The sequence below is a fragment of the Calypte anna genome, chromosome 2, assembly GCF_003957555.1.
Source record: "Calypte anna isolate BGI_N300 chromosome 2, bCalAnn1_v1.p, whole genome shotgun sequence".
In the NCBI taxonomy this organism is placed as follows: domain Eukaryota; kingdom Metazoa; phylum Chordata; class Aves; order Apodiformes; family Trochilidae; genus Calypte; species Calypte anna.
Window position 1 is genome coordinate 66,183,339 of NC_044245.1, and position 13,394 is coordinate 66,196,732.

At 42.9% G+C, this 13,394-nt stretch overlaps 1 protein-coding gene across 9 annotated transcripts in view; it reads right to left on the reverse strand.

Moving 5' to 3' along the window:
• Positions 1-1,296: 1,296 nt before the first annotated feature.
• The window catches only part of RREB1 (ras responsive element binding protein 1), a 123,955-nt gene continuing 111,857 nt past the window's right edge, over positions 1,297-13,394 (reverse strand). For 7 of the 9 annotated variants that reach the window (XM_030444165.1, XM_030444168.1, XM_030444166.1 and 4 more), the window contains 2 exons: positions 6,716-7,462; positions 1,297-3,710 (listed from right to left, as the gene is read on the reverse strand). In XM_030444165.1, coding sequence (XP_030300025.1) covers positions 3,190-3,710; positions 6,716-7,462 — 1,268 coding nt within the window. In that variant the 3' untranslated portion in view covers positions 1,297-3,189. The remainder of the gene's footprint in view (positions 3,711-6,715; positions 7,463-13,394) is intronic. The other 2 variants (XM_030444173.1, XM_030444172.1) reach the window with 2 other exon arrangements.

Sequence of the window (13,394 nt, forward strand, 5' to 3'; positions counted from 1 at the left end):
GCAGCAGTTTTTAAGTTCCCTTTAGAAAAATATGAATTCTACACATTTATTACTGTTTCCTGCATGGGATGAAATCACTAGGATTAAACTTCCTTCGTGGAGAGAGAGAAGAGAAAGGAGACACACAGAGAGGAGAGAGAAGATGATGAATCATTCTGAAAATGGAATCAGACTGTCACATAGCCCCCAAGAGTTATTTCACAACAGCCTCAAACAAGGGTCTCTCTTTTTTTTTTTTTTCTTTTTCCTTTGTTTATTTTTTTTTTTTTTTGCGCTTTCACAGTCAAGTGCTTAATGTAGTGATTGAATTATCTCAACGTTAAGTCCATTGCAACTCAGGCAAAAGAATTTCAGAAGATCCTTTTTTTTGTTTGTTTTTGTTTTTGTTTTTTGTAAAAGCCCTGAGAGAGGAAAAAAAAAATAAAAAGATTCAAACAAAAATCGTATAGAGACAAATTAGCTGAACATGCAAACTAAAGCCTAAGATTCACCCATAGTTTAAACACATTATAAATTTCACAGTTTAATATTGGGGGAGGAGGGGAAACAAGAACACCCAACAACAGCAACAGTTCTCAGTCAAACTCAACTAATAAAAATGTCAATAAAATGTGGCAAGATCTTATACTCTACTAAGATATAGATAAAGGCTAAATAAAGCTTTAAATCAATAGTGATTATTGCTAGCAGATGTCCCGGCAGGCTGCTGGGAATTAATTACTTGCTACATTGTTCTGCAGCATAAAGTTTAGTAATGGCTTCTCCCCCACAGTATTGCGCAGTTTAGTGTGGAGAGTTGCAAAAAAAAGAAAAAAAAAAAAAACACCAAACCAAAATAACAGGAAAAAAAAAACCAAAATAGAACCAAAACGACAAAATCCAAAAAATACCCAAAATAATAATAATTATTATTATAATTATAATAGTAATAACAATTTAAGGGATGTGTGAACTGGTTTTAATTAAGTAGAATGCACCTGGGTAGAGTGTCAAATGAATCATTGGTTGTGACTGATTTATCTATATCTGGCGTTAGCTTCATTTCTGAACTGGTTCAAACATCCCTATTAAAAAAAAACAAAACAACAAAACCAAAACAACAACAACGAAAAATAGAAATCACATATACCTCAACCATTTTTTCTTATTCTATTTGCAAGAATATTACTCAAGAACGTTTCTCTTCCTTTGAATTCTGGACAGTGAGATTTCAGCCTCCAGAAATTTTCAGAGAATTTTTAATATAGATATAGATATATATAGATATATATATTATATAATATAGGCTGGGTCCAAGGCCCACTTCCTCCATGTCTGGTGATAGCAGGAAAAGCGATTTTGCAGGGGGGATGGAGGGAGGGAAAGGGGGTATTGAAGGGGAAGGGGGTGTCACAGTGTGGGGCTGGGCTGGGGGGCTGCAGTGGTGGAATAGCACAGTGAGGCTCCGGCAATGCTATTATGGCTCTGTCTGTCCCAGAGGTTATGACTGAAGGACAATTAACAATAAACAATAATGACAACAACAACAAGGACAACAAAAACGCTGGGCACTCCTAAAAATGCGCAGCTACAGTAGGATACATTTCACTTAACCCCTTCAATATTGGTGGCCGGAGCGTCACCTGTTGCCGGCAACAGGAGCCACATGGAGAAATCCCATCCGCCAGCATTAAAGGGGTTAAATTGCTGATATGAAATTTAGACACACACCTCAAGTCTTCAAGCATCAACCCCAAAATCTCAGGAAGAAATTTTATTTATTTAATTTTTTTTTTTTAAATTTATTTTATTTATTTTTAACATGTCTTATATCTGTAGTTTTATTACCAGTAGTATTTTCTTGCTCTAGAACACGACAGTAGCAAGATGACGGTAAGGCTCGTGTTTCTCTCTTGCTTGCTTTCAGCTGGAAGACGGGGATAACTTTGCTCTTTGAGTAAAACAACGCCCTCACCCTCACCGAGGTGACTGACACAAGGTGAAGCTCACACTCTCGGTGCCTTCCTCACGCACCCGGAGGGGCCTGGGGCGGCCCCGGTCTCGCACGCCGCTCCCCCTGACAGGCACCCACGCACCCACGCACGCGCTCGCACGCAGGCACTGGCGGGGACCCCGCCACGAGTGAGGTGTTCCCCTGCACGGGTGTGACGATGCCTGGCTGGCCTCCATGTGACTCTCTCTGGTCAGAGGAAGGGTTTCGTTTAGAATACAGTAGAAGAGCTGCAACATAAGAAGAGGAGCTGGTGAAAGCCTTAAGTCAAAAACATTTTGAGAGGGGGATCCAAGCTGCGTTATACATCTGCGTGGGCAAATATTGCCCATTGGTTTCTGCTGACTGCAGAGACAGGCAAACTGATGGATTTATAAAATAATAATAATAATAATAACAATAAAATAATAATAATAATAACATACTGAAGCAAATCAAACATATATAACAGCGGGTGCATAATTTCCATAGGTTACGTTGCTATGTAACTCTTCTCTGTATATAGGCTCAGTCCCCGATGGCCAGAAAAACCCCCTAGGATTCAGAAGAGCATTTCTAGCGCTGAAAAGTGGAAACAAGCGTGAGGTTGAAATTCATTGTTTCCTGCTTTTGGCTCGAACCACTTTGAACACCTTCAACTGCCACGTTGTTCGGGCCCGGAGCAGGCTTAATGCTCCACCGTGTGGCAAGCACGAGAACATCTACCGAGAAAAAAAACTATGTATCAGCATCTCATCTGCTATGACTTTCTCCGACTATTTCATATGAAATTCACATAAGATTTCTTCCAGTTATTGGCTGTGGTATCCAAGGGCCTCCCACCCCACTGCCCCCATTTCCAGCTCAGAGAACAAACACAGCGACTATCACAGATATACAAGAACAAGCTCACGCACACCGATACAAAAGGTAACATTAATGCTTAAATGAAAAAGGTCCTCTCCAAATAATTCATTAAAATATTAAAAAAATCATTTTTGAAAAAAAACTATGATACCAAAAGATCTAATAAAGTAGTAAGGCACTCAAATCAGTATATATACTGTAGTCTCTTGCATTATTATACTGAAAGGCTTATGGCACTGCATCCAGTCTGCCATACTCTCCCCACAGCTCTACGTTGCTCTTCCAAACACAAAGACTCTGGGAACCTTGCTCTGCTGGCTTGTGTGCTGCAACGGGTCCAACCTCCTAGCAAGTCATTCAACCCCCAGCAGCTGAGGCGCACTGTCTGCAGAGGCAAGGATGTGATTCATGGGAGACTTTTTGTTGTGCATCTCCAGCAAGTCTTGAATGAAACCTGAGGGCCTCTCGTGCTCGGAGCTACCCCGAGGCTCCTGGTCTTTCGCCATCTGTTTCTGTGCACTCTTGGTGGGCTCTGTGAGGCAGGTGCCGCCTCCTCGCACGCATGGCCTCTCCTCTCTGCAGGGGGAGTCCTTGGCTGGGCCAGCCAGGGACTCTTTTCGGCTTCCTGTGAGGGATGTGTGGCTACCAATGCCCCCTGCAGAGTCGCACTCATTTTCTGAGATGGGGTTGGTGCCACTGTGGCTTGACTCATTTTCGCTATCTTCTTCACACCTCGACTGGGTCTCCTCTTTGTCACTCTCCTTCCCGTGGTTCCGGGCATTTTTGCCTTTCTGGTGTATGCGCTGGTGACGAACCAGGCTGTGTTTCAGAGTGAAGGTCCGTTCACAGGTTTGACACTTGTATGGTCTCTCACCTACAAGAGAATAAAAATACAAAGTCAGCTCTAAGGTCACAAATGCACCTCCCTCTTGTTTCAAGCAGCGCAGGACACCCAGCGTTTTGGAAATTCAGTATCTATATCAAATGTGGATGCCGCATTTATGCAGATTTTTTGCTTCTGTACTAGCAAACTAGCAGATGGCACACAAGTAGAAATACAGATAAATCCCTTGGGGCACAAACGAAAAAACAAAGTGAAGTGTTTTGAGATCTTGACAAGTTTGGTATGGCCCTGCACTAAGGAAGGAGGAGGACCATAAGCTCCAAGTGCTCAGTACTATCCCATTTAATTTAGTTCACAATTTTTCTAGAAGTTTACTGTTGTTCTCTGGAGCTCAAAAGTCTCTGTGAAACCAGGACACCATGGGGACTCCTTGATACAGATCAGCCCCTGATACACAATAAGAGAAAGGACTTGAGCTAGAAGGATGAGAACACTGCCCAAGTAACTGTGGTCAACAGCACTTAAGGATCTGAACCAAACAGTATATGAGAAAACATCTCCCTTTTTCTGAGATGCTGACAGATAGGCAAGCAACAAAATGCACTAGTTCACCACAAAGTCAAAGAGAAGCTGTCAGGAATCACCCTTCCCACAACAGCCCTTCCTCTTTCTGTGAAGCAGAAAACAGTACGACCAAATAACATGCAGAGCAGCTAAAGTTGTCAGTCATTTATGGGACATGGGAGATGTCCACTAGAGGCGATCAAAATTTACTGACTGAGTGAAAAATGACTGCCTTGGGATGTTATTTACAAAGCTGCTGGTGTTCCTCAGCCCCCTGGTGCTTTAGAACAGGAGTAACATGTGAAAAACCCTGAAAAACCTCTTCACACCCATTCCAGAAATGCTGCTTGGAGGACAAAATTCTTCCCCTTGTTTTGCAATCTTAAGCAACAGAACAGCCGCAGGCATCCTTTGCTGTAACCAACATGTAGTCTGCTCCAATCTCTGAACTGCTTTTTGCATCTGAAATGCTTGAATACTTTCTTAAGCATGAGCTCATCAGAAACCAAAGAACCACAGCCCCATGGACAAAATTCCTCCAAAGTCCCAACAGAGCACCGTGCCTTCAGGTGCTGCCTGCCCTGAAGAGACAAATGTCCCACCCTGACCATTTCATTCTCTGTTTCTATTTGTACGTAATAAAGCTTTTTCAGTGCTGCAGTTCCATCGAGACACGATCTTGTGCCAATGAGCATGCAGAATAAGACACTCGTGACTAATTTCTCACTTGTAATAAGGCTTTGGAACATTGAAGAAAAGCAATGACAAACTTGAGGTGACTGGCTGAAATGTGCAAGTAGGTTATGCTGGCCCTGGAAAGCATGACACTTCTTAGAAATATTTCTCCCTGGTGTCCTGCTTGGGCATCTGCTCTTAAAGAAGGGAACAGCTCCCTGGAAGCATTTTTCACGGACAGCCTTTGCCCACATGGCACTTGGCTGTTGTTGATACAGTGCCATAGCTCACCCTGTGCTTGGGAAGACAGCACCCTGTAACTATTTGCTAGGGAGCAGTCTGCTCTAGGAGAACAAAGTATCTCCAGCCCGATGGCCATTCAACAGGCAGGCAGAGGTTTCTTGCACACTTTAGCATGTCCCAAACATTCCTCTTCTGAGTAAAGAAATGCCAAAACTGCAGGAATCTCTGGAAAATCCCGCTCCATAACGCCAAAATATAAACAAAGTTTCAACCTGATCCTATTTTGACAATATAGCTGAACAAGTGGGAAGTAGAGGGGGAGGAGAGGCAACCCATAGTATTGAGGCAAAATCCTCAGTTGAAAAAAGTCTGTCCCAGCTTCCTATTCAACACCTATTCTTTGTTAAAATATCTTTCAGTGTCAAACAAGAAAGAGAAACAAATGGGAAAAAAACCATACTAGCAAGGCCCACACAGCTCAGGATGCAATGAAAACAACTAAAACAGACACACATCATCTGGAGTTTAAGATCTATACTTCCATTATTTTTATCTTCTGTCAAAGCAGGCACCAGAATGAGACCTAACCCCTGGCTCACTTGAGGCTCAATGCCAGAAGGGGTCACTTTTGCATTCAAGAGGTCAATATTTATGATTCTAAAGGGTAAAAAGTTTGGTTAAGCCACTTGTCTCCATTGTAATTTGTTAAACATCACCACCAATAACAGCACAAATATTTTGTTAAACACAAAGATCTTGTCTTCAAGAAGACAGCACCTTCAAAAGATACAAAATGTCGAACTCTAGGTGTCTTCCCATGTCAGGGCAGCTCACTGACAGGTAATATGGAAGCATCAGTAAAGATAAATGACTAATTCACCTAAGAGCTGGCTCATGGCTTCATCTCTTTTGCATGGCACTGTTGCAAACTGTGTCTCACACAAAGTGACCCCCCATATTTTAAATGCTGAACCAAGTTACTGGACAAGAGTTTTACTTCTGTCAGTATTCCACCAACTTCCCTGCCCAAGCCTGAATGAAGAGCAGAGTGGCTGCTGTAGCTTTGCCTTCCACTCGAGCAGCAGGTGACACAGATCACCAGCACATTACCCTTACCAGACTTAGATAATCAGAGTAAACCAGATTCTCTCTCTGAACTTTTACTCAGAAACAAAGTCTTATCCTATACTGCCAGGTTTCTCCACTGCTCATCGAAGTACCAGGAAGAGCCGTAAGAACACGATCAGGAGGCAGTCAGATGCTGGACAGGGATCTTCATACTTGCCCTCAACTCTAAACTCTCTGCAAGCAAGCATGGGGAAAACCAGTACAGGAATAGAAGATAAGGCAGTTCTGACGATTCCTGCTCCCTCAATAACCTTTGTATGCAGCATCAGGGAGTGAGGCAGAGAAGACACCTTGCAGATACCTGTAGGACTAAAACAGTGTCTCCAACCTCAAGGGCTAGCAGCAATCGTGAACCTACGCAACAGATGCCTCAGTCTGGTGGCAGACCTGCTTGCAATCTGCTCTGCCCTTAAATCTCCTCTTACCTGTATGAGACCGCATATGTCGCGTCAGATCTTGCAGAGACCAGAAACGCTTGTTGCACACAGTACAGACTTTCTTTCTTTTATCTGCTTTTGCAGTACTCTTAGCCCCATCAGTCTTTGGTTTTTTGTCATCACTGCTCTTCTCAGTGGACTTTCTCTCTGTGTCTTCCCCCTCAGAGATGCTTTCGCTCTCTTCATTCTCCTTTTCTGTTGCCTCACAGTCCACAGGAGACTCCACTACCTTCAAGTCCATCGGAGACTCTTCCTGCTCAAGACCAGAGTCCTGCATCGAGGGAGCTCCTGCATCATCCTGAATGCTTTTGCTTTCATCCTCACTGCTCCTTTCATCCTTTCTGTCCTCACGAGTGTGGGCCTTTTTGTGACGGCTAAGAGTGCCAGCAAACTTGAAGGTTTTGCCACAAATGTCACAGGCATGTTTCCTTTCAGTCTGAGAACTGCTGCCTGCACTCTGGTCACTCTCTGTCAGCTTGAAGTCCATTAATTTGCTGGCAAAATTGAGGTCAAGACTTTTGTTACTTACAGAATCTTCCTCAGGGCCCTCTTCATATCCATCTGCTTTTTCTCCAGCATCCTCTTCTGCCAGAGGGGAATCAGCCTTTGGCTCCTCCTTGGGGCTACACTCACTCTCTGGTAGCTCTGTTACTTCCTCTGGCTGTTCCTTCTCACAGGAGGTCAGGTCTAAGACTTCGTTTCCTGTAGCTAGTGTTTCCACATCAGACTGGCTGTCTGCAAGCAAACACAGAGAAACATTCAGTGGGATACTCTCTGTTAATTCACAGCTACCCAGGCTCTTCCCAGATCCAAGAGCATTGCTTCTGATTAAGCATCCCAACATCTGTTTCTCTCACCTGTGACCCAAGCCAATAACTTACATCTGATAAGACATCAAAACTGCACTTGAACTCAATTAACAAGATGATTAAAGATCTGTAACAAAATGCTTTCTTTTCCAAAACACACTCACCTTCTTGGCAGTTTCTCAAAGTGACTTTTTAACGTAATCACTTTTACCAGAGAACACAAAATGCTGAGACACCAAAAAAGAGTTGAAATCACTAGTAGTACAAATACACCATACCAGAGACACGTGGCTGTATTATTTTGAATATTTCATGTATGAAATTTGGATATAAATGGAAATAACATACAACCACGTACTAAACTAACTTATAAACTATAAAAATTGGGAAATGTTTTTTAAAGGGTATGTAAAGGCCTCATGCAACCAACAGGTACAATTATATGCTAAAGGTTAGTGCCGACAATAACACAGAGGTCAGCTGGATATACATCAGCTAAGCAAAAGGTAACCCCTCATGCAGGTCTTTAGACCCAAACTCTTAGCTGCATTGATACCACCTGGAACTGAAACGTAAAAACCAAGATGTAGTAACAGGCAGCATCCTTTGTTGTCTCACAGTTCTCCCAACAAGAAGGCAAAACCCACCTAAGACACCCACCTTAATGACCCCCTCTGCTTCCTTATCTGTTTACAGCATTAACATTGCTGAAGACATAAGATGTCCAAAAAAAAAGCAGATAAGGTGTTCAGGAGAACAAAGGGCTGGAGCTGTGCTGCTTCCAAGCTCTACGCAAATAGTACACATGCAAATAGGAAATAAACTGGATGGGATCTAGAGGCTAAAGCTCCATCCCTAGTGCCACTTTCCAGCAGCTGTTCCAGGAAACAAAGTTAGCATGTTGTACTTGCTGAAAGTTGAAACTTTTCCCCTTCACCCTTACGTTGTTGACAGCATGCAGCCAAGGGAGCACACAACTTAACAAGCATTTCTGCATTCGTCTGCAAGCCTGATAGCTGCTGAGTAACAAGGATTTAGAAGCTCTGGTAGAGCAGTACATGTGCTTGTCTCATTGCCTAGTTTTCCTACTGCAGGTTTTTTTCCATAAGCAAGGAGTAATGACAGAAGACAAGATATTCCTCAGTATTTCAAATGCATAACTTGCACTGACCCCATCTTCTTGCACAATTATAATAAATGACCATTAAACAAATGTCAAAACTAAACAGCATTTGCCTTAATCGTGAGCAATCACTTACTAGAGCATAATCCTCTATATGCTTTTCCAGGGGGGGTGTTAAAAGGGGGAGAATTAACCTTTCAAAAAATAATCTCACCTTCTAATCAAACACATCTGTCCGTAGAGACTAAAAAGCTTTCCACAAAGTTCACTGCTCATCTAAATGCCCATTAAAACATGCAACTAACTGAGCCACAATCTGCATATCATGATAGAGAATTTGAGGATGTGGGCATCTGAAAACAAAGATCACCTACATATGCCCTATGCATCTGCATTTGAATTCTGTATTTTCAATTATTGCTTATCTCTAGGCTATATTAAGGCCAAAAAAATAGAGCTACTGTAAACAAAAAGAGGTAATTTCTAAAAATCAAGCTGAAATGCTCATGCTTTCTAAGTAAGGGGAAGCAAAGCTCTGCAACCCAGAGGAACAGGAGCCAGGTACATATGAGAAGCAGGGCCCACACACGGTGGTCCTGGATGCAAGACAGGTAGCCGAGATTTGGAGGTGCCAGTGCAGGCTTTGTCTACACAGGGGAGATGTTTTAGAAAAAATCATGGCTATGGGTTCCTGTCTGCTGCCTTTTTTCCACACACTGCAATCTGGGGGCAGGAGGAGCACATCTGGCTCTCACTGGCAGTGCCTCACCTTGGACTTAGAGTGGGAATGGAAGGAAGGATTAATGGCAACCAGTGTGACTTCCCACAGCTGCTGAAAACATCCTTGTCCTTCCTTGCCCACCCCAGCCCTTGCACATCCTGAACACTCACACAGCTGCACAATGACCAGGGACTTTTTCACCAGAACATGTTTTTTGTTGGATAAGTCTTTGCTGACCAATCAGAAGACAGCAGATGCAGAATTAGTTCGTTATTCAACATGATGTATCAGGACCAAAGTGAATGAGGGGAGTATATACCACTCAAGTAAAAGAAATCTAAGTCAAAACATTTTAAAACACTTGAATGCAAAAGCCATAATATTTATGTTCAACGTGTTGTATACCATACATAAATTCCCACTTTTCCCCTAACTTTTTTCTTCTGCTGCTTTCAGTATCTCCAATTTTTTTTTAATTTCTTTTTCTTTGTCATGGTATACTCATCCTTCAATGAATCATACACAAAAGAGCTCTATCTAGTTTTTTCCTCTCCTCTGTGCTCTGGGATTCTTCCCAGCTGTTATGCTGTTCCTGTGTGGCTGGCCCATAATTACATTTTCCTGGGCACAAAATACACAGGGACATTGCCTTACTAACACAGGGTTAGGTCAACACCAAGAAGAACAAATGTGAAGTTTAAACAATGTGCCTTCACGATGGGCAGGGACCACTTCAGACCCCAGGAGCATGGATGCACACAGACTTTCTCCTCCAGTGCTGGCCCACCACCTTTGAGTGAACATGAACACATTCAAAACTCAAGCAGGGACAGAGCCAGGAACATGGTGACATGCGTACGTGCTTGACTGAGCACTCCTCCTCCTCACCTGCACAAACCAGACCTGCCATTCTTTTTGTCAGGGAGGAGTTTCACAGGCCCCTTATGAAATTTCATGCATATCGTAAAGTGGCAGCTCCTGACTAGTCAAGCTGCTCTGTGGTTACCCCCAGCCTGTGGGGTTGGTTTCGTAGCTGGTGAAAAAGCAAGCTGCTCTGCACTAACTCTGTCTGTTTGGGGATGGGCGAGAATCAGCCTGGCTCTGCTGCAGATGAACTGGAAGAGCAGCAGAGGAGCTGTGAAGGTGTGTGGGAAACATGAAGGTTGTGATGACAGCCGTAGCAGGTCCAGCATGGGGTTTCTCCTGCAGTTGAAGGGATGGCTGCAAGGGCAGTCTTGCTCTGGTAGCCACTCTGTTCCAGCAGAGGTTAGGTTTGGCCTGTACTGCTAGCTTCTCCCTCTTATGTGCCTAACTTTCTGTGCTCCAAAGTCTCTGGCAGAGAAAGACAGAAAACCTTGCTGGCCATACAACTCCAGTATGCTTAGATTTTACACATGGGAGAGGATTTTGACTGAGCATTCAGATCTGAGCAAGCATCTGTCCAGCAAGGCCAAGCTCTTCTCAAATGGGCAATTCCCATTTCCGTCATTTTGCTGATTTATGGTGCAGAGCAGCCACTGGCATCCAGGCAGTGAGGAAGCTGAGGTATTTGGGAAAGGCCTGCTGTTTCTTTCCTATCCTTCACTTGCTAAGGTTGTAAAATGCTTTCTGGTCCTTTTGCTATCCCACAGATATTTCTTGGCAGTCGAGAGGACAACAGCAGAGAGGTCTGCTTGCCAAGGCTCCCACCCACTGCTACTTCTCATTAGCTGTGGGAGCAGAAGACATTAACTTTCCATGGACAACCTGAGTTTGTGACATTCCCCTGAAGCAGGGATAAGAAGGTGACACTATTTGATGATGTCAGTTCTGACACCAGAGACAAAGACCATAGGCAAGTTAAAGGAGAGAGAGGGGGTGAGCAGGAAGGTAAGAGCATACAGAGGAAGTCAACATGAAGCAACCATTGGCACCTCAGCTGCTGCCTTGTCAGCTCCTGGGAAAAAACAAACTTCTCAGGAGTTATATTCATAAGCAAAACCTCAAGGACTTCATCTGAGAATCCAAAAACTTTTCCGCTTGCATGAAAGAAACCACTATATAGTTGTAGCCAAAATAATTTTTCCTTCTAACTGTGGAAAAAAAAGACTGTTTTGCTGAAGTCTATTTACAAATCAAGCTGCAGTTTTCAGTCAGCCCAGTCATGAGAGTCAGCTTAATCTTTTATAGGTGGCAAGAAAGAAAGAGTAAACTGCTTTCCTGCATACACAAACCAATTTATCAAGACAGACACCAAATGTGGAAAGTTTCACATAAAAAAGCAGATACAGATAAAGATGGGGAGGTTGCAGGTTTGATTCTGTTTTCCTATGGTCTTTTTTCCTGGAACTAAGGTAGCATAGAGCAGAGCTTTAGATGTGAGGGAGTTTTTAGATAAAATAAGATGTTGAAAGGGAAAGTATTTTGTGACTTTAAAGCAAGTGTTTGTTGCCAAACATTCCTGACAATCTGAGAGAACTGTTGGAAAACCCATCACATAAATAATGCTTAAAACTGGACGATATACAGCACTGGAAATGGATATTGTACAAGCAGCTGGCATCATCAGTCAGATGAGGCTACATTTTGTTATTTTCCCTACATTAACTGAAATAACCCCAGCTAATCTCATCTTTTACAATAGATGCAGCCACCAGTAGGTGGTAGCAGTCTAGTAAATTTGGGATTTTTTTGGACCCACTCCCACAATGCTGCTGCTACTTCCACGCACCTGCAGGTTCAACTTGTAAAAACTTTGTCCATTTTTGTTGTAAATACTCTAAATACTAAAACTTGGCCACCTTCATTACATCACATGCACACACACAAGTTAAATTAGCCCACAATTAGGGGAGCTTCATCATATCTACATGCCTTTTGAAATGAAAGCACTTGAAATGAAAAAAAAAAAAAGGCTATTTACAGTAAATGGAACCAAATATATCTGAGGGAAAAAAACAATTCTGGAAAAAAAACCCGTTCTTGTGTTTGACACAAGGTATGATCCCACAGTACCTTCAAGAGAGCTGCTGAATTCACAGACACAAAGAGAAGTGTTCAGGACTGTATCTGCATCTACCAAGTGGACATCAGTATTGAAGGGAAGGTGGAGAAGGGAAGGCCCCACACTTTCATCTTATGGTAAATTCCACCATTTAGCAGAACGGCAGTTTGATGTAAAGCCAGCAGTATAATCAGCAAGTTATACACCATCTCAGTATCTTCCAAACAAATGCTCTAACACTCAGGTCAACCCTAGCAGAAAGCACCTCTTGAGCTGAAGCTCTCAAGCAGCTGTTAAACTTCGCTTAACACTGAAAATGCAGTTTTCAAGCCCTTTGTCCCCCAGGAAATACCCACAAATGTAGTTCAGAGGTACAAACAGCTAGAGTAGTTTGGAAAACACAGAAAGTCCCCCACTATACCCAGGGCTCACATGATTTCTGGAGGGATCACAGAGTGGCAGATATCTAGAGCAAAGATGAATTCTGCTAAACACTAATCTGAACATTCACTGTTCAGTATACTTACTTTGTCAATATTTGCCTGGTTAGCAAAGAGCAGTTGCATTTGACCCTCTCACATTAGGAGCAAGCCTCTTTAAGAAAGGAATCTGTCCTTAGCAAAGTCTTTTTCTGTATTATGTAAGAGATAATCCCTTACCCCATTCCCATCCCACATCTCTCCTCCATCAACTGTATTTTGTTGCAATAAGGGAGCATTTAGAAAGCCTTAAGGAGACAAAGGCAGGGCTGCTTTAATGAAAGTGGGCAACTGAGTAAGTTACTCCACAATTTTGTTGTACAGCTTTCTGCCAGTACAAGTCTCCCCTGGTCTGCCTGCTGCAAGCCAAGTAAGATGCTCTCAGTTTACTCCAGGTACATTAGTCAGACCATTCCCATCCTCTCCATGCAGCAAGGACATGGACAAGCTCCTTAATTTACACAGGCACCTGATCTCCGAATCCCATTAAAAACCATGATCTTGGTTTTTGTTTTTATTTAAAACAAGACCAAAAGAAACCCTCTATAAACT